Source organism: Trichoderma reesei, assembly GCF_000167675.1.
Source record: "Trichoderma reesei QM6a unplaced genomic scaffold TRIREscaffold_20, whole genome shotgun sequence".
NCBI classification, from domain to species: Eukaryota; Fungi; Ascomycota; class Sordariomycetes; order Hypocreales; family Hypocreaceae; genus Trichoderma; species Trichoderma reesei.
In genome coordinates this window covers 1-20,594 of record NW_006711167.1, presented here as the reverse complement: position 1 = coordinate 20,594, position 20,594 = coordinate 1, and the positions used below count along the sequence as shown (strand labels likewise).

General features: G+C 47.0%; 5 protein-coding genes across 5 annotated transcripts; 1 reads left to right on the top strand and 4 right to left on the bottom strand.

The window, feature by feature from the left end:
• Nucleotides 1–59: 59 nt before the first annotated feature.
• Nucleotides 60–2,805, bottom strand: TRIREDRAFT_80668 (uncharacterized protein; the record flags this gene model as incomplete). The annotated part of the gene is made up of 2 exons (XM_006967911.1): nt 60–2,004; nt 2,102–2,805. Coding segments are annotated over 2 exons (2,649 nt in total), but the record flags the coding sequence as incomplete, so codon positions are not given.
• A 1,233-nt stretch (nt 2,806–4,038) lies between these two features.
• TRIREDRAFT_110345 (uncharacterized protein) lies at nt 4,039–6,769 on the top strand (the record flags this gene model as incomplete). The annotated part of the gene is made up of 9 exons (XM_006967984.1): nt 4,039–4,108; nt 4,177–4,202; nt 4,449–4,494; nt 4,595–4,727; nt 4,949–5,219; nt 5,353–5,386; nt 5,673–5,688; nt 5,892–6,012; nt 6,401–6,769. The coding sequence occupies 9 exons, from the start codon at nt 4,039–4,041 to the stop codon at nt 6,767–6,769; spliced, it is 1,086 nt and encodes a 361-aa protein (XP_006968046.1).
• Nucleotides 6,770–12,130: 5,361 nt separating this feature from the next.
• On the bottom strand, nt 12,131–13,687 carry TRIREDRAFT_5135 (uncharacterized protein; the record flags this gene model as incomplete). Its single annotated transcript, XM_006967886.1, has 1 exon — nt 12,131–13,687. The coding sequence occupies one exon, from the start codon at nt 13,685–13,687 to the stop codon at nt 12,131–12,133; it is 1,557 nt and encodes a 518-aa protein (XP_006967948.1).
• A 359-nt stretch (nt 13,688–14,046) lies between these two features.
• Nucleotides 14,047–14,821, bottom strand: TRIREDRAFT_110343 (uncharacterized protein; the record flags this gene model as incomplete). Its single annotated transcript, XM_006967910.1, has 2 exons — nt 14,047–14,228; nt 14,404–14,821. The coding sequence occupies 2 exons, from the start codon at nt 14,819–14,821 to the stop codon at nt 14,047–14,049; spliced, it is 600 nt and encodes a 199-aa protein (XP_006967972.1).
• A 1,003-nt stretch (nt 14,822–15,824) lies between these two features.
• TRIREDRAFT_110342 (uncharacterized protein) lies at nt 15,825–17,319 on the bottom strand (the record flags this gene model as incomplete). The annotated part of the gene is made up of 3 exons (XM_006967909.1): nt 15,825–16,621; nt 16,893–17,058; nt 17,302–17,319. 3 exons carry the CDS (start codon nt 17,317–17,319, stop codon nt 15,825–15,827), a joined length of 981 nt encoding a protein of 326 aa, XP_006967971.1.
• Nucleotides 17,320–20,594: the final 3,275 nt, after the last annotated feature.

The window sequence follows — 20,594 nt, the reverse complement described above, 5'->3', positions numbered from 1 at the left end:
ATGCTGCCAGCTTTCATGTTTTGCTGATTGTGAACCTGAGCAGCGGCCTGCGGGTTGCTCCCGGACATGTTTCCCCAGCCGCCAGATCCGTTCATTATGACGCCTCCGGCACCCATGGAGAAATCATTGTAAGAGAGCTGCTTGCCGAGTGAATCCATTATGCCGTTGGGCTGTTCCAGGTTCATGGTGAGCAGATCTGTGGAGAAGAAGTTCTGCAGAGGCATGCTTTGGGCATACTGTGCGGCATTGGCGGGGCCGATGGATGGCATGGTAGGATATGTCGAGTTTTGAGGCTGCGATGCATTGAGAGGATTGAAGCCAGATGGATTGGGGGAATGTATCCCGAGCGCGTCCGAGAACCTGGGTGGTTGTCGAGAATGTTGTTGCGGTTGCTGCTGCTGCTGTTGCTGTTGCTGCTGACGTTGCATGGCGAGCCTCATCTGCTCGTGAAGATGCTGCCCGCTCATCGTCGCCGATTGTTCGTCACTGGACTTCTGCTGGTCGGCGTTACCCGAGGTTGACACAACTGGCTTCTTCAAGGGGGCTTTCCGCTTTGATGGCCCAGACCTCGATCCGTCCTTGTCACTCATAACCGGCCCTACGGTCATGAAGAAATCCTCGATCGATTGCAGCTCTGGCTTTTGCTCCAATGCGCCATCCTCTCCACGCTCCTTCTTCCTATAGACGGCGGGATCCATGTAATCCGTGTCCGCGACTCCGTGAGGATAGCGGTTGAACCAGTCGGCATACTGCAATATCGGTGACGATGCAGTACTGCCATTGCTCGGGCCGCCAGTGCGGGCGGCATCCAGCGCATTCCGGAACTGGATGCGGATGTTCTCTACCATCCAGTGGAACATGCCCCAGTACTTCATCATGTTGCGCAGGAACCTTACGTTGACGCTAGAATTGGCCTCTGACGTAGCTTTCAGCGCCGGATTTCCAGAGAAGATACCAGTGATGTGGATAGTTGCTGAGGAGAAGGCGCAGTACCCGGCAAAGGGCGTTGCTATACTGCACTGCACCTCTTCCGCATCTCTGATAAGGTCCGATATCTTGTTGGCTGCCGCAAAGGTCTTCATGCTGGCTTGCGAGACGAAGTCATCGGGTGCCTCCTCGTCGACTCGGTCTTTAGAGAAGGAGACTGCAGCTTGGTGTAGGAAGATGAAGTTTTGCTGGATGGCCATGTGCAGGTACAGGAGATATTTTGCGGTGCTCTCCGCCCGGTGAATCTCCAGGGCCTCGCGCGTACACTGCAGGTTTTCTGGAAGACTGCGCAACAGCGCTTCCGTGTCTCGCACCAGTTTCGCATACTCAGAGTTTTCATTCCACATCGGATATGGATCCTGCTCTCTGCCACCCTGGTTCAGGTATGTGACGATACGGCCCCAAATGGAGACGCATCGGATGATGTAGGCAGAGGCCCCCATGTTGTCGCGAGGAGTGTCCAGATGGCCTTGTTGAGTTGTCTCACAAGCCGGGGGGAGGCTGCCGTCGAGATATTCGGTGCGCACCGGTATGTCGAACTGGAAGTACTTCTCGGCGACGGGTAAAGGTATCTTGATGGACTCTTCTTTGATGAAAACAGGGCGGTCTGTCCCAGACGAGTTGAATCGATCCATGATAAAACAGGCCCACATGACACGGCGACGGATTTCGCGGTCGATGAAGCTCAGCTTGATCTTCTTGTTCCGCGACTGAGGATCATACTCCAGGTCTCTGTGCAAGTGGAGAGCAAAGGCCATTCGGATAGCCTGCCCGCCAAGGGCCCAGGCGCGACCGCCGTGACATGTCCCGAATTCGTGCATTCCCAAGATGAGGAGACAAGTCAGTATCGTGATATTTGGCCAGTCGTACCTCTTGGTGCAGATTTCCCTAGCATGAGAAGCCCATTCCTCTCCTCGCATAAACTGCTTGGTGGCCGAGTTGAACTTTGGGCTCGAGGTGAAGCGCGCTGCAATGGCGCACACAGAGAGGACGAGCACTGGCGGAAGGGTATCATTCCTATCAAGCCAAAATTAGCTGTTGTCATTATTCAAAAGTCGGGTGCAAAGACCCGGGGGGAGGCGGCGTGCGGCATTGCCCCGTGAACGTGTCGTACTTTAGTTTGCGCATATAGCTCGGTTTATGGAGGAGATGGTAACATTGGCCATAGACGTTATCGAAGAAGACCTCGGCAAGGTGCTCCTGGACGTCTTTAGGGGGAAGAGCCTCTCGGCCCTCGCGCAGCAGCTCGTTCTCGGCGGCTTCGCGAGATTCTGGCGTGTCGGCCACATTGTCTTCCGGCAGCTTGGGTCTAGGTGCTTTGGCCCAAGCCTCGAGATCTCGGCCGAAGGCTTCGTCAACATTGCGCTTCTTGGCAGAAGCCTTGCCTGACGCCAATGTGCCGGTTCCGGGGATGGCGGGCTTGACCACGGCTCGGGGGATGGACGATATTGTATCTTGTTCGGCTTTCGGTAATATCTTGATGATACGCTCTTCCATGCGCTTGAGTCGCTTGTCGAGCATGGCCATGTAGTCGGTGCGAGGGGCGGCTTTTCGAGTGGTGACCTTGTATACGCAGGGGATGCGTGATCTCATGCAATGTTTGCAGGCAGGCTTTTCGCCAGAGCAACGTATCTTCTTACGCCGACAGGCAATGCAGGCGAGCGGCAAGCGTTTCCGGTCCTTGCCAGCCTTGGTTTTGAGCTCACTCCAGGCCGGAGGTGCTGCGGACGGGTCGCTTTTCGTTTTGCCCCCCAAGTCTGTACCGTCTCCGCGATTCTGATTCAGAAGGCCGAAGTCGTCATTCCCGTCATCGGTCATCGAGTTGGACGCAGGGGTCGTTTTTCTCGCCATTGAGCCGTTGGCCAGCTCTACGCTCGGCATCTGCTGGTCGTGCATCGGTACGAACGACTGCCTCGTGATGCCGTTCATGGCGTTCACGGTATGCGGGGACGGGACTGGGCCGATGGCGGCGGGCTGTTGCTGTGAAAATGGAACCGCCTGGTTGTTATTGATGGCAGGCTGTTCAGGCATGTGGAGGTCGGGCATGGCGGAGAAGGGGAAGTTGAAATCACTGAAGTGAGGATTAGCACCCATCATGTCGTCGGAGGGCACCCGCCGTGGCCCGCTTTCAGGAGGCTCTTGTTGGGCAAATAGTTGTGGCGCTTGGTCGACGTTCTGGCGATGGGAGTTGCGGAACTGGCGATGCATGCCGGCCCGGCCGTCCGACACGCTCGGGATGTCGCCTACAGGCCAAAGAGAACAAGTGAGTCCCTATGATTGGAAACGGGAGCAAGCAGCAGATCGAAGGGCCAATTGCTGGTCATTTCACGGCCTTAGTGCTCTGTGATACAACAACAACAGAGCCGTATCTGCAACCAGGGGGGGGAGAAGGCGCTGCCGCAGCTGGGCGCACACAGTTGGAATACTGGGCTGCCGGGAGCTTCAGGGCGGATTGACTCTCCAGCAGCCAGAGCCCGAGATGATGGGTGGCGAGTCTTGACAAGACAGACCTGGGCTGAGGTTTCAGCGGGATATCGTGAAGAGGAGCGAGAGGGGAGAAAGGAAGAGAGAGTGTGAGAGAGAGAGAAAATAGAGGTGAAGCTGACGGCAAGACTTGAGAAGGTGTGGGATAAAGGGTGGGATAAGAAAGATGTGTAAGAGAGCAGTTTGGAGACGCCGAAAAGGAAAAAAAAAAAAAAAAGAAGACGCTGCTTTCTTACTTGTACTAGGTAGGTACTATTTGCTGGGGATTCTCACAGAGAGAAGGAACTGAGCTGGCAGATGAAGCCAGGCCAAGCTGCGCAAGGTTGGGAAGGTGGGACAGGCAAGACAGGGCAGGCGGATCGAGGAGCCACAACTTGAAGGCGTGGGTCAGCAGGCTCTCCGTACTTGCCGCGTATCGGTAAGGTCGCCCTGTGGTACCGCTACCGAGGGGGTTACTTCAAGGTTGGCACCGGTGCTGACGCGACGCCTGGCCTGGCTTGGCCGGGGTCGCCAGCTGGGGAACATGAATCTACCTACTACCTACCTACCTACCTACCTACCTCCTACATGTACTACGCACGAAGCCCTGCAAGAAGCGCCGAGCAGAGCCGTATTCGGACGAAGCAGGAATCTTCAGGTAAGGTACCAAAAACTTGCAGTGGTTGCATACAGGTTCCTCACCAAGATAAGTACCTACAGATACAGCAATTGGTACGCGAGGAAGCACCAAGGTAGGTACCTATGCCGGACTCGGTTGACGATACTGCGGAGCTCTCTCTTCCGTTTCTTGAGCCACGAGCTGGGCAGGCTTGAATCAATGGGCAAGCCTCGTGGGCGGCCGCAAAGTTCAGTAGCCTCTTCTAGAGGTCCATACAGGTAGGAGGTGCCTAGTACTAGATACCTAGGTAGGTAGTGTGCAATACTCCATGTATTCCTTACCTACCCAGTACCTGGGTCAATGCTGTAGGGGCCAGTAGGTAGGGAGTATCTTTGCCGTACCGGAGAGGCGGGCCAAAGCGGACGGTAAGATCCCTTACAGGCTCCAATATCAAAGCAGTCGGGGCCTCATTACAGATATGGTGTCTTTTGCTTGGACAATCGTGTAATAGAAACCCACTAATAGCAGCGGCGCCCAGCCCGTCGTTGGGCGAGTTCGGACTTGACTTGAGCCAGATCGGACAGATGGGATGGATGGAGTTCGCCTCCTCTAAAGCACAAGCTGTGCGTCTGCAACAGGCTGCGGCTGTAGGGCCCATGTGAGCACGTACATGCATGCACATACAGGCAGCAGTTGCCCCGTGCCGATACTCGACATATTACACGTCAGTTCGTAAATATGTAGATAATGGACAAGCACAATACCTTACATGGACCTGGAAGCTTAGGTACCTAGATAGACACGTCTTTCAACCCGCTGCCAGAATGACAGTACTCACTTCAATCTGCGTTCCCTGCTCCGCCCGCTACGTACATGTAGGTACCTGGTCTATACTTCAGCAGCCCAGCAGTCAATTGCTGTGGGCGAAACTGGAGCCTGCAGGCGCGCCACTAACCGCCTAGCGTGCGCCGCTACAGATACCCCAGGATGGCGCTTGTTTGTGGGGGTTGAAACCGCGAAAACGGAGCTGGGGCCGTTGACGATAAAGCGGTTGTCCCGAGCACATGGATATCTCGGTCCGTTGGTGCGCCTTTGGTCTCAGAAGCTGCCTGTAGGTGGTGAAAGTGAAGCCATCACCATGCATGAGAGGGTATGTAAATGTGTGTCTGCTCGCGGTATGCATGGGTGGCTACATAATGTATACACGATATCTGCGCAGAGACTGCAATCTGTTAGAAGTGTACCTACCTAGCCATATGCACATAGGTACTCCATGTGGGTAGAAAGTAAGGTGGGCCAGTGTCAAGTCTGGGCACAGTGAGTCGCCCAACAAACTGGTCGCAGATACATGTATTTACCTGCTCACAGGTGACAGTGAAATTCAAGTGTAATACATAGGTACTTGGATTGCTACACGGGAAGTACCTAGAACAGCTTGGAGATTAGAAAAGCCGCTGCGAATGGATGCGGGGAAGGCGAGAGCTCATCGCCAAGCCGAAGCATGTTGTCTTCAAGGTTCATATTCCTCCACCCCTCTACCCCCTTTCTTCCTCGCATGTCTCGTAACCCGACAATGAGCATTGAGACGCATATAAATACCTAGGTAGTCAACGGTCCGGGTAAGCTTGCCGTCTTGACAGCCTGACGGCCTTACGCAACGGGTATCGGCCTTGGAGACCTAAGGCAGCGGCCGAAGGTAGTCTGCTTGATGCACATCTACTTGGTTCATGTCTCTCGATCCGAGACACCAGGTTCTGGACATGCAACCACATAGATAATATACCAAACGACGTGCATCATGACAATATACATGTTGCTATAGATACCTATGTAGCTGGGCACCGGAACAGGGCCGGGGCGGAGACGGCGCGGACAGGCTGAGCACGCAGTGGCATCATGCCCAAGCGGTCACGGCTGCCACTGGGGCAACTAAGGAGGTTTTAGTAAGTCATCTTTTGGAATCTCAGGATTATGATCTGGAAGCACTTGTAAGTATTCTCGATGATGCCAAAGGTTTGCTCGGTTCAGTTGAGGCTTGCTCCGGATACTCCGTCAAAAGCATGATCAAACGCAGTCTCCAACCTCAGGTGCATCTTCGTCCTATATACACGCACATACAAGGACACCACAGATTTCAGCCTGTTTCGCTCCCTATCAAAGCACGATGGAAGTTGGAGTGGGCGTCACGTTGAGGCTTGATGTTGTCCATCCATCTCGAGGCCACCTTGTCACATCCATGGGATCATAGAAGGTGGGTGGTCCTTAAGTGCCTCCCAGTGGTTTTCTCACTGGATGCCAAAAGGGGTGAAATTCCCTACTAACCCATAACAGCGCTCCTGCTGCGCACTTCACGCACATCTGCCCCCTCTAACAACATCTGGCATTTGGCCACTAGCAGTGGGTGCCGGATGGCCAACAGCTAAGGTAGTGGCATCGCCTTATAGCCAATCCCTCCTCACCCATAGCCAAACACTTGTTGACTGGAGGTGTAGCGGCCAGTCGCCAATCCTGGAGGCACTTGAGCCGATGATGACCTCGCTAGCCCCGGCACGGCCTGTCAGCAGCATAGATCAAGCCAACCGGAGGGCACGACGTTCCTATGTTTCATATGTCATTAGCATCGAGGCTGTGGCGAGTCGAGTCCCTGACTTTGCTCTGGACGTCGGCAAATTGCAATCTACTGAGGCAATAAGCCGATAAGGAACGAAGCCATGAAACATTAGATACCAGGCAAGGTCAGCAGCGAAAGGTGCGATTCATGTTGAGGATGAGGACATGTGCGCTCAATAACTACATGTAGGTAGTATGAGCGTGCCTTAGGTACATCTACCTTAGGTAAGGTACCGTACGATAAGGTCTCTTCTTGTGCAAATGGAATACATTCAGTTACCTTGATCCATGAAGGGCGGTCCGGACACAGCAAACGGTGTCGCGGAAGCTGCCTTGTATGGTCACTCTTGGCTGCCATTGCCCTGCAGTGCCGAAAGCCTGGACTTGCCCAAGGGATGGAATCCAATATCAGAGCTGGCAGATAAGGCTGCCGTCAACTTGTTCAGTGCTTCCTTCCCCGGACTCACACCTGACATATTACCCACTTGCCGCCTCCCACCTTATCTCCCAGCATGCGTCGTATAAGTACTTTGTTCGTAGCTGTTCGACAATTCATACAGGGGAAATACTTGGTCTGTACATTGCACGAGTAAGGTATCGAGTGCCTTGCAGGTTCTAAACTGCCATGACACTCCGAGAGCACCTGCAGTTTACGAGGTGAACAAGAAGGCTAATTTAGTATGAGGGAGTAAGTACTAAGGACCTACCAAGACGGCCTACCTAAGGTACCTTCTCTCATCTTCAATATCTTCCTGAGCCCTGTCGTAGCACTTGGCATCGAGAGCGTCTCGCTGACTGCGCACAAACCTCAACCTCCCAAGCCCAACTATCGCAGACAGCCCGGGGCGACAATGCGCGACAAGCGGCCTCGAAAGCTCCAGTGCCTACTTGCACCGCGCTGCTTGGCACCACCACTACCATCTACACCGGCAACGCTGTTCCGCGTGGAGCGGCAGGGCCCCTGTTGAAGAGAGAGCACTAAGGCAAGCCACCTGGCAGGCCGTCCCGTGCTGCTGGACAGGTCTCCCACGTCTCTTGAGGTTAATTTTAACCGCGAGGCCTTCGTCTAGCAAAGGATCCCTGCGGCAGTTGCAGGGGCGGCAATGTTTACTACAGTAGTAGTATGTACCTGGGGTACACCTTCGTTGCTACATTGGATGACACGCCAGAGCAGCTGGTTGACAACGCAGAATCAGGCATACACCACGAGTTTCCCAGTCGATGAGCAGAGCAAGATGCCTGTCACAAAGTACCGGCACGCAACTTTATGGAAAAGGCTCTGAACGAGACAAGGCACCTGCCGCCTCTGAAGATCCAAGCGCGCGATTTCGACTCACGAGCCGTTGCAACCTGACCCTGCTTACTCCTTCATACATACTATGTAGACAGACCTTACTCGTACACGGTAGACATGCACCAGGTTCAGCCCCTGAGATCGTGACCCAGCCTCTGGAGATCCAAGCACTCTTTCGACGCAGCTAGACAGACAGGGTATGAGTACGACTCTCTTCGTTGCACTTGTGACTGATATCAGGCGGTTGAGGACAATCTTGCTGCCCGAAGCAGCACAGAGCTAACAAACAGACACAACTGAAGTATCCGGGTTTCGACCACCCACGGCCTTCCAGTAAGAGTACTGGCAACAATTCGATAGCGAACACAGACCGTTAGAACTGCATGGCCAGCAAACCAACATCACGATCCGGGGGTTCGGATCAGGGCAGGACAAGTGTCGAGGCGGGGATAAGGCGTCCCATTTCGTGCTTACTGACGCCCAACTCTGGGCAGAGCCGGAGCCACAGCCGCGACGGTCGAGACCCGGGTCAAGTGGCAATAGCGTCCTCTTCCTTGGCTCACGCTTTTGTGATCTACAGTGTTGCATGGATGATATCTTCCACCGGGAATTTTGTTCAATATCTCCACTGTAAGACGTTCAATTTCACTACTGACAGGAGGGTTGTGGTAGATGGGCCACATTCAAAGCTCCACTGACTCCGATGGCGACTTGACGACGCCCCTTGAGATGTGGACGCCATCCCAAGGAAGAACAGCTTTTCACGCCTGATTACGATGCGCCTCGTACTCCGTACAAAGTTCGGGTTTGGGATTTTATCACTAATACCAATCATGAACATGGGGGCGGTTGAGGTCGGTCAACACTCACACCGGTCTGCCCTACAACTTCACTCACGATCATCGACACGACACCGGCTACCCATGCACCCATCCCGCACCTGAGTGGTTGGGGAATGGCTAGCGATATCTCCTAGCTGGCTGTCAAAGGATGTGGACAAATATAGTCACCTACTTGGAGTGGTTTACAGTACGGTCAATTCAATCTACCCGGCATCATCCCACATGAACGTCTGGCGTTGTCGATCCCGCAACGGTGCAGCGAACCACAGGCTGGGCAAAAGCAATCAAACGAGGCCCGGCCCCTCACCCAGATTGTTCCCCCGAATATGCGTCATCTGTAGCCTACCTTGGCATGGACGTCTTGAAAATGCATCTTGCTCTCCAGAGGCTGGATTGGTGGGCTGTGGTTAATCAAGTCGACGACTGCAGTTCTGTCACAGGGGGGGTGGGCTTCGTATCGTTTCGCCGTTACGGTTCCAGCCTGCCCCTCTCCATATCTGCTACCACTCCGGTGTCTAACTGCATCACGGACTCCGTCACGCAAACCCCAATGCAACATAAGTTTCGAAAAGCTGCAGAAGGGTTTGACGCTATCCCACTGCTACGCCGACTCGAGCGGACAACTTTCCGGAAGACTCTAAGCAAACATCAACGAGAACATTCCTGTCTTGTTTCCTGCCTGGTCAATCTACAATCTACTATCGAATCGATGCATGCAACTCTTACATATAAGCATAGCACGAGAGTGTCACAATTGCTTCTCGTCGGACATGCCTAACACTCTTTTTGACTATTCGCGGCTATCTCAGATGTCCAGCTCCCAATTCACCGGTTTCTAACGGGATTACGAACGTGGTCGTATAAGGGACAAAACCCGCCATCCTTGGTCCTGTCGAGCACCGGGGCTCTCTATTCGAACTCAATGGCAGTTTCAATTATCCTATCAGGTGGAACGCTTTAGATGAAACGGAGTATCAGAGCATCCTCGCTTCTGGACGAAGCCCCGTTATCCATCTTTGCCCGACTACCCGCGCGAATAACCCTGATACGGGCGAACTGCAGCAGACGGCAACTTCGCCGACTTGCAAGCGCTGATGGGAATGGAATCCTAACCATCGCTCAGTACTCGTCCCTTTCCCTTGTACCCCCACAGTCCTGAGCACGTAGGGCTCGTATCACGAGGCACTGCATAGACGTTTAGGCTCTGCCGCGTACAGACTACTACATAGTAGGACTTGACTTTTTGCCGGACCCTGGTCCAAACGAGGTTCCGCCGCGAAAATCGAGATACAACATTTACACGAGGTGTATCAGTTCTCACAAGGCCGACGTACTCTTTTTCTAACAGTGTGAGTCGTCAAAGCTAGGAAGCACCACAATCTTGCGAGTAGACATGCCAGTACGTATTGCTTCGATGGATCTGCAGATACGCACGCTTTCTGATATCCGAGCGTCAGTATCAGTAATCTGGCGGGCAGCAACGAAGAGCACGAAGAGAGAAGGGCTGGGCTGAAGGTTGGGGTCCAACCTCGGAGAAGTTCCGATATCCGGCAGCCAACATTGCCAGGTGTGTAAATGCTTCCGTACACATACGGACTTATCGCCAGCTTTGGCCGGTACGCCAAAAATGGGTTTTTGTCTGTTTGACACATGCCGACTGTCGACTCCTTCTCCAGGCGATGGCGATGGCAAGGACACGAACAGAATGACAAACGGGGAGTTAATTTTGCCCTTGGCTCTTCAAACCTAGGGTACCATTACACCTTTCCAATGATTATCTACCTGCTTCTATATCAGCGTCCGTCATGGCCATGCATTGCGTCTCCAGGAAGGATTCACATACCTGCAATGTGTCAGCCCAAAAATACTACGTCTCATTGCTGCATGTGCCCGGTCCGAGGCGCAGTCCGTACAGAATGGTACATACATGCATGTTACAAGCAAAAGCATGGGTTACGGAAAGGAAATAAGAGACGCAGCCAAGGGAATAATATCCGTTCCGAACCCCCAACATTCAATGAGTGACAGCACATTCAAGATACTACGTCCTCCGTCTATATCGCTCCCCCTCACCTAACCCCTCCTGTCTGGTTGTCTGTCTATCCGGGAAGTTTCTCCGCGCCAGCGAGGATATCGCGAGGATATTGTCTATTAGTTCGCCATTATGTGGGTTGGATGACCTATTGACGTGCTCCCTGATGCTCAGACTCGCATATATCACTCCAAGCGAATCAACTCGATGAAACAAGAATCCAAAAAAAAAAAAAAAAAAAAAAAAAAAGGAAACCAAAGCACAAACCAGGAGGGAGAAACATTCGGGAGAATTGTAGCCGAGATACAGAGCAGTCAAGTATGTATCTGCCCTTTTCCTCAAGGCCAGGGCCACCTCAATCCAAAGATCAAGGACATCGACACAGAGAAGCAAAAAGCAGCGCGCATTCGTGCCTATTACGGCAAACCACAGTAAGCAGCTAAAGCGTCCAAAAAAAGAGACAGCCCCCCCCCCCTCACTTCCTGCCAATCTACCCTACCTTACCTAGGTATGATAGGCCAGCCCTGTATGAAGTACTAAACAAGATCCTACCTTAAGTACCTGTCAGTCAAGGTGTACTCCGTGCGTAGACAGGCATATATGATCAAAACCGCTACGCCGAAGGGATCAATGACGTGCCATCAAGCGTACCTTACCCAAGAGCAGAAATACACATAGTTAATAGGCAAGGGAGAAACCAAGACAGTATCACAGATAGGTAGGTCGACGAAGAGCAATCTGAGCTGACAAAGGAAGAAGAAGAACGGACCACCGTTATACAAGCATCAACTGGCGCTGGCGATAGGATAATCCCTTGATTAAAAGATGCGTGTTTTACTAGGTATATAAGACAAGGCTTTCTGGCCATGTGAGAAGAACAGGAGGGAGCCCTTGCAGACTCTGTATACCAAAGTTGTCCAACCGGCGCTCTTCGGATATCTTCTCCAGGAACACCGCGAGGATGCAAATGTTAGGCAATGATGATTGAACTCCTAACAAGCGTGTTGCCTGGCTTGTAAGGATGAAAACCCATCAACCTCAAGGCAAAACCAAGCGCCAGGGGTATGCCAATCATAAAAGGGTCTTTTTCCAAGCCTGCTCGATCACGTCTTCCTACAATCATGGTTTCGGCCCAAAGGAAAACATACATCAGCCAAAGAACAACTGCCGCCCATGTCTATAATCTGGCTATGCAAATGAACGCTAACAATAATTGCTCCAAAGGTCCATGCAAAAGTGTTGTTGCCTCCAGGTACGAACTGAATAGGGGGCCACCATGTCGTTCAAACTTTTCCAAACACTGTAATACCATTCTTAACAGACTTTGTTCTTTCAACTTCAACCTCCTCGAGCTCATATCGGGCATCCTCCGCAAGAATGCGGGCTCTGTGCCAAGGGCCTAGGAACATGCCTTCTGGATCGACAGCATCTCGGATCTGTCTGAACTTGTCGAGGTCGTCGCCATACATGAGTTCGATTTCCGGGCGATAAGCTTCAAAGTTCTTGGCCCAATGCGGTCTGCCGCCCATGTCTTTCATCAGCCATTCAAAAGCTTGATAGTAACGTTCCCGGCAGGGTGGATCACGCAGGTAAGGGCGATACAGAGTGGCGTTGAGGTACAATGTCGGGCCGTCCTTGACAGTCGGGTCAAGCAGAGGCCGGGCGTTTGAAGTCAGAGTTGTATCACTGACGCGAACCTCAACTGGTGCGTGGACATAGAGGCCCTCGGCGGAGAAAGGGATGTTGTGTGGCACATAGTCCGGATCGCTAGGAGAAAGTTGGTTGAGCCACGAGCTCAGTCTGCGGAGCGCCTCTGGCCCCTTGTGCAGGGGAATAGCCCATTCGTTAACAAACTGAGAGTAGAGGCAGTTCATCAACAACGCTTTGCGACTCGGCTGGACGGCACTCGTGGTGGAACCGTTGGCGAACCCATACTGCATGCCGAATACAAACCACTCGACCCAGGGGAGAATGCGTGGAAACGACTGTGCGAGGTAGAGCAGGTTGTGGTAGACGTAGTAGCCGAGGGCTCCATCATAGTAGCTCACTGGAGGCTCACGGTGCGCCTCGTCTGTCTGATCAGCCTGCCAGACCACCGCCCGGCGTGTATAAGGGAACCACCAGACCCGGACGAACTCGCTCTGAGTCCACAGATCTTTCGACCATGAGTTGAAGACTTTCAGGTCGGAATCGATGGTCTGCTTCCACCGAAGATCAAAGGCTCGGACGGCCTGGAAAGTGATTTCCGAAATGATGCCCAGTGAGCCGAGTGAGAGCAGCGCAGCCTGGAAGAGGTCAGAGTTTGCGTCTCTCGAGCACTCCTGGGTGGTGCCATTGGCAAGGGTGATCTTGAGAGAGAGGACGTCCTCAGACATGAGGCCATGCCGGACACTGCTGCCGTGGGTTCCTGTTGATATGGCGCCAGCAATGGACTGCTGGTTGATGCTGCCGAGGTTTGGCATGGCCCAGCCGTGACGCTCCAGTTCCTCACACAGTGTGTACAGGCGGATGCCGCTTTGCATCACCACGACGCCGGTCTCAGGGTCGAGGGAGAGAATCTTGTTGTACTTGTCCAAGTTGACCAGCCAGCTCGAGGTGAGGGCGATGTTGGAGGGCGAGTGCCCGCATCCCACCGTCACGACCCGCTTGCGATATCTGTGCGCAAGATTGACCACATTCTCAATCTCGGCCAGCGACTGGGGCTGCACATAGACATCTGCGATGCAAGAAAAGGTGCGCGCCCAAGTGTGATGCGTATGCTTGGAGACGGAGCGGAAGGGGACTTGCTGGGTGGCCTGATCTCCATCGGTTTCTGGTGCGAGAGGTGCGAGAGGCTGCATTTTTGCGAGCGTCGCGGGCTGCTAGTGAGATTTTCTCTCGATACCTCGCTGTTTCTCCCTTGTTTCTTCAGCTCTTCCGTGGACGATCAGGTCAGGTAGGAAAGGCAAAAGAAGATAATAAAGAGCAGCGATTCCAATAACCGCTGGCAAAAAGTTCCAAGGAAAGAGAGAATGATAATAATAGAGTAGTAGCTTTGATAGGGTTGATCACGCAATTTGTTTGCTCCTAGGGGAAATGCTGGTTGAACGGCAGCACTTGTTCGGTGCAACCACTCTTCTCGTCAGAACGAGAGAGAAGTGATAGAAGAGAGAATTGCGGGAGACAGATCGAGGAGAGTCATGATTCATTCCATAGGTACCTAGATTTGGCCAAGGACCAGCGAGAGAGAAAGAGCCATCGCGCAGTCGTGGTTTCCATGACTGCTACCATTACTATCGATATTTTTCACTTGGCTCTTGCTTTGAGTTAGACCGGATTTGGATTTGTAACGGTAATCGCCAGCCCTGGAAAGAACAGCTGAGAGCATTTCCGTCGAGATTACTGTAAGAAATGCAAGCGCAAAAGGCCTTTCCTCTTGTACCTGTACGGACTCGGCCGCTGTCAAATGGCTCTGCCGTCTGTGTAACTGGGAATTCTGGTGCTTGCTCGGCCACCAAAAAAAAGAGTCTAGATCTGTGAAAAATCTCTCTGGACCCTGCATCGGAGCTACTCAAACCTCCGAGGCCAGCCGAGTCTGCGCTAATTCTCGACGTCTCAAGAAAGACAATGCCCGAGACGAAAGTGGTCAGGCATCCGCCAGCAATCATGTGATGTGTCAGAGGAATTGATAGGTAGAGGTCGTGTAAGTTGACACTCGTCGCTTGCACTCCGTTACACACATGTGTTGTCGACTCAACAGCATTCGGTGAAACAGCATCTCCAAACGACAGACGACAAAGAAGACGGAGCGGAACGACATGTGAAAAGGGTCCAAAGCCGTCCAGTCCGGAATTGGCAAGGCTGCCCGAGTCGTCTTCAGTCCACTTTCGAACTTGAAGCTTCACTCCAACCTTCTCTTCTCTAACATTTCGTGTGATAATTGGAGACCCGGTGGTGTTGGATGCTGCATTGTTTCTAAGACGACCAATGACCATGTTTACACCGGATTCTAAAAGCCGGCATCACTCCATCATGCTCAACAGGCATGACCAAAAATAGCCGCAACCACTTCAAGCTTGCACTTCACCAGCATCATCCATCATTGGTGCCCGCAGAAGAGTCTTTCGATGCACAACAGCAAGTGCCGGCGTCGATCAGGAAAGCTGCCATCAGCAGTTTATTGAAACACGTGCAGTGCATGTACCTATGCAAAGAACCGCCAGAAGCGTGGGAAGATGTGGGTTCGCCGTGATACGATACCATTGGCGTGGCACCGGAACAATCCCATGTCCTAGAGCCATTGGCGTCTCCTCGGACCGCTCCCGATTCAAACGATGATGTGCGTGCTTTGCGCCCGCTTGCCAGGTGCTTTTGTCGTTCGTCTTGCCCCGCTTTCAGAGGGCCTTTGCAGATCAGTACTTGTGACAGGCTGAGGTTTGCTACATGGGAATCCGACGAGATATGGAGCCATATGGTGGGAAAAAGCTTTATAGGTTTGCATTAAATCTTGCTTTTCCAAGAGCTCTTACGAGCTTAATCCCAGAGCCCGCTTGGCTAAGCGGTATAGCGTGTCACTAGTAAATACTTGACATGACAAGGTGATCAGTTCGACTCTGATAGTGGGCATCCTTTTTTGCCGCACTTGCGGAGCTTTTTGCTAGTCATGAGAAATGGCTGTACGTAGATGACAGGAGATGTATCAGAGGTATTAACTGGCAAGTATAGAGGTCAACGTCGCGAGTTCAATTTTGCTATGATGAAGGAGTTCCAAGCCTACCTAGTATGTTTTCAAAGCGCTAATGATATACATATATACCTATAAAGAAAGCAAAGAAGATGAGAAAGCCCTCTCGTTGCTGTTGTCCGTTTCAAGTCCCGCTCATTTCATATCACGTCTACACATTCCTCATAAACACCTGATTGCCGTCGAAAACTCACAGTCCGCAGGAGCCTCCTGGCACCCGGCCAACCCACAAATTCCAGCTTCATCATACATACCTAGAGCTCCACGACGAGAGGATCCTCTCCTCGCATAGCCCTCCAGTTATTGGCAGCAGCCACAACATCAGGACACCCATGGAGCAAAAATCCCCATTTAGTGACGAACTTCTCCGTAAACTCCCAGCCCGTTATCTCCCAGGGATCCGACCATGACAAAATGCCGGTTTCGGCAGAGCTCGAGGGGGTGTAAGTCCTCAAGGTATACTCTTGCTCTGGGGTCAACCCCAATGGTCTTTCAGCGGCCTCCTTGTCATCTTCCGACCCGCTATTCGACGACTCCGAATCGTCATCGTACACACAACCTATGCTTGCAAAGATGTCCCCAATCAAGTCGTATAACAAGTCCTCTTCGTTGATGTTGAATTCCTCTATCGCCAAGATGAGGTTGTCCCGCAGCTGAGGTGACGGAAGAAGGTCGATCCAGCCGGGATGAGGAGCCACCTGCTGCAGCTCCGTTGGCATAAACGACGGAGGGACAGCAGGGGTGCCATCTAGGTTCCGAGGTGCCAGGGCGAGGTCGCTCAGCGCAAAGACACGGCGGCTGTCGCACATGCTAGCCGCTAGAGGAGTCATGCTACATAGAATGAAGTAGTTGGTGATTATGGCCCGGGAAACGTTGAGGACAATGACGTAGAGCAGCTTGTGGTCGGGGGAAAGAGGGAAGTAGACTTGATGAGAAGGATATGTGGGTTTCTGCCGTTGGCCTGGGGCAGCAACTGGTGCGCTAGGCCGCGGTAATGCGGCCTTTGAGTCCGATTCGTGTTCCTGGACAAGGTTCAACCTTTGCCGACGGCCTGTATTTGATATGCCGAGTTAGTGACTTCGATAATCCCGTATACGAGTATAATCGATAACGATGATAATCAAAAGGGGGGGTCGGGAAGGGGTAGTTGCCCACGAGCAGCCCGCTGATTGATCCTGTTCTGTCTCTTTCTCCTCTCCTTAGCATCCTTCAGCCCAGACCAGTCGTCCTGTTCGTCAAGCTTCTGTCGGCCACTCCTGATTCAGCTTTCTGCCAACCATGTCCAGAACTGCCTGGATGATCCACCAAGGAGACAAACTCACCTCGTCCCGCAAAGGCACTAGACGGAATCTCTGAAATGTGGCCATCGTTTGCAGTCAATTTAGAGCAAGAATGTACGAGAGCCGGAAGGATCCAGCCTTGTTGGTCTAATTCTCCAAGAAGAAGCAACACCAAGGAGGATTCGAACAGATTGGAGAAGAGATGAATCTGGAGATGGACGGTCATCAGTCTGTCTTTGAATGTCTCCTGCTGACTGGGCGTGACCCAATTGGGAAAGTCGGTGGGTCGGCAAGAAACTGGCGCTAATGCAGCCTGATGACTGCGCTTTCACCTCTTTGAGCCTAGACTGGAGATATTCTTGGGTGTACTTGTCTCGGACGAGGATGAAACTGGCTGTGAGAAGACCAGGTTGATGACGAAGAATCCCCTTTCTTGGGCATTGAGACTGACAGATAATGCTGAAGACATCTTGGCCAAAGTCGATTCTTTGCCTTTCCAATTCGATATGCAAATTCTCGTGAGCCCATTTTGGGCAGTTGGAGCTCAACTATATAAAGACAACAAGTTTCAATGGAGGACAGGAATTGGTCATGGAAACTGGCGATACATACATCATTGACGGAGAGAGCAGACTCACAGCTTGCGATTGACTTCGGAACGTCTTTGATATAAACTTGAGACTCGAGACATACGGTCTATTGGTATCTATACGCAATACGCAAGACAACCTCTTCATCTCGCCATAAGTACTAAAGTTGCAATAACCTATAGGTATTTTTAGGTATAGTATAGCATGCTGGCCTATAGGCAGGGCTTAAGTGTAAAAATAGGCGTATTAATAATAAGCGCCTAAATTAGGCGCCTAAATTAGGCGCTTAATATTATTTAAGTAGTAAATAGGCTATATATATAAGCAATGCCTAATAGGTATACCTATTTTAAGCAGCTTATTTATTAAAAAAGATAAAATTTTATAAATAAAAAAGTTATATAAATTATTATAATAAATTATTATAAAATATATTTTTATAAAGAAAATAATTATAAATACTATATATTATGCCTTAAAGCCTTTACTATTAGCTTTTTAAAATGCCTTAATAAATATAGTTACTGCTAAGTACTGCTTTATTATAAGAAATATTTTATATATACCTTTTAATATAAGTAGCTAAAATAATAAGCTATTAATAAAGTTTATAATTAAAAACTTAAGCTTATTAAGATATTAAGAGTTATAAACCTAAGCTAAGGTAAATAAAGGTTTATAAAAATATAACTTTTATTTTTATTATTCTTATTTTTATTATAAAAAGAATTTATTTTTTAACCTTTTAAAAAAAATAAAGATAATATATAGTTAGGCTTATTAATATTTTATATTATAAAAGTCTTTTACTTTATTAAGTTTATAAGCTAAAAGAGTATAATAAAATAAGGATTTAAAGTTTTTAAAATATATAAATAGCTTAATACCTTTTTTAATTTAAAAAGCTATATATTATATAGCCTTTTAGTTTACTAATTAAGGTAATTCTTATATTTAAAAAAGGGAAGTTATTACTAGTAATCCTTATACTTAAAAAGATAAATATTATATTACTTTTAAACTATTTTTATATTTAAATAAAAGTAATTATAATAGTAAATTTAATAATAAATACTTTAACCTTTTTTAAAAAAAATGCTGCTTAATTATATAGTAAGAAAATCTTAAGCTATTTAACTTAAGTAAATATACTATAAGATATAAAAAAAGCAGGACTAGAATTAGTAAATAGTTTTATTTTTATAATAAGCTATAATAATTAGCCTTAAATATAAAAGTAAAAGATTTAATAGCTATACTTTTATTAAAGAAGTTATAGTAAATTTAATCTGCTTATTAAAATATATTTTAAAACTAGTAAAGTAATTAAATATTAATAGTAATTATTATAAATAATTATTATAAAAATATACCTTATTTAAGCTAAATAATATTATATAAATAGTATCTTAAAAAGTATTAAAGGCACTAGCTATTAATACTATTAAGTAATAATATTAGTAATAGTAGCTAATAAATACTGCTTTAAAAATATTTTATAAATCTCTTAATATAGAATTTAAGTACCTAGTATTAGCCTATTTTATATTAAAATTAGTATAACCTTTAAGAGGGTATAAAAGCTATATAATATAATATATATTTTAATCCTTAAATATAATTATAATATACTTTTTAAGCTTAGCCTAAGTAAAGTAAATAGCTAAAATTAATAAGTTTTACTAGTATATAATTAATAAAGATTTAATACTATTTTAAAAGTTAATTAATATAATTAAAAAGTATAATATACTTACTTTTAAGTATTAAATAGTTATTATTAAAGTAGTATATAATTAATTACTTATATTATTTATTATTTATAAAAATAAGTAATTAATATTAATAAAATATTTAATTTAATACTAATTCTTTACTATAAGAGCTTAATATTTATTATAAAGGCTTAATAAAAAAAAGTTAATAGTATTTTTTAAAAGCTATATATAAATTAGTATTAATATTATTAAATTCTAGTATATAAGTATATTATATAAAAGATATAAGGGCTTTTTATAATAAGATAGCATAAGCCTTAAATTACTTTATTATAATTAAAAAAACTTAGCGCCTTATTTAAGACTTTTCTTAAAAAGCTAAGCTAAGTATTACACTTAGTAAAATAATTAATTAATTATTATATATAATTAATATAATAAGTACCTTAAAAATAGCATTTATAATACTAAAGTTATTAAAAAGTAGCTTATTTTTTTTATCCCTTAATTTATTATTATTAAGTGTTAAATTAAAAGTATATATATAAATAAATATTATAAAATTATACTATACTAGTTTTTATATATTAAAGATTTTAGCTACTAAAAGATTAATTATATATATTATATAATATATTTATTATATATTAATATAAGTTAAAAAGCTAAGTTAATTTTAAATAATAGTATTTAGCTAGCTAGTATTTAAGTAAGAGCTATTATTAATAGTAATAGTAGATATATAATTAAGCAGCTTATACTGCCTTAAATAATTTATAATATAATTAATTTAAGTATTAATACTTTAATTATTTAAAATATTAATAAATATAAAATAAATTTCTTTTAAATATTAATTTATATTAAAAAAGTAATTAATAACTTTAAGAATATAATATTTACTAAATAGTAATATTTAACTATTAATTATAAGTAAGATATTTATATATAATAGTAGGTTAATAAAGGTGCTTTATTAAATATCTTTTATATAAGCAGATATGTATTTTATAAAATATAAATAAAATAGCATTTTAAAATTTAAAAAAAGCTAATAAAGGAAATTTTATAATAATAGGTTTTAAGTAATATTTATAAAAAGGTTATTTATTATAAGTATATAAATAAGCAGGTATATAGCTTTAGTTTATTACTTTTATAAGTTAGCTTAATCTTTTAATTATTATATATAATTATTATAAGTAAATAAAATATATTATATAAGTAAGGTTATCCTTTTTTAAATTAAAGGAAGAATAATTTTAAGGCATTTATTTATTTATATAGTTAATAGACTTTATATAATAAGTTATTACTATTATTTTAGTTATATTTTAATTTAAATAAGTAAGAGTTTTTTTATAGTAAGTGTAAATAACTATAAGATTACTTATTAGGATTTTTATATTAAAAAGGAAGGATTTTTAAATTACTAT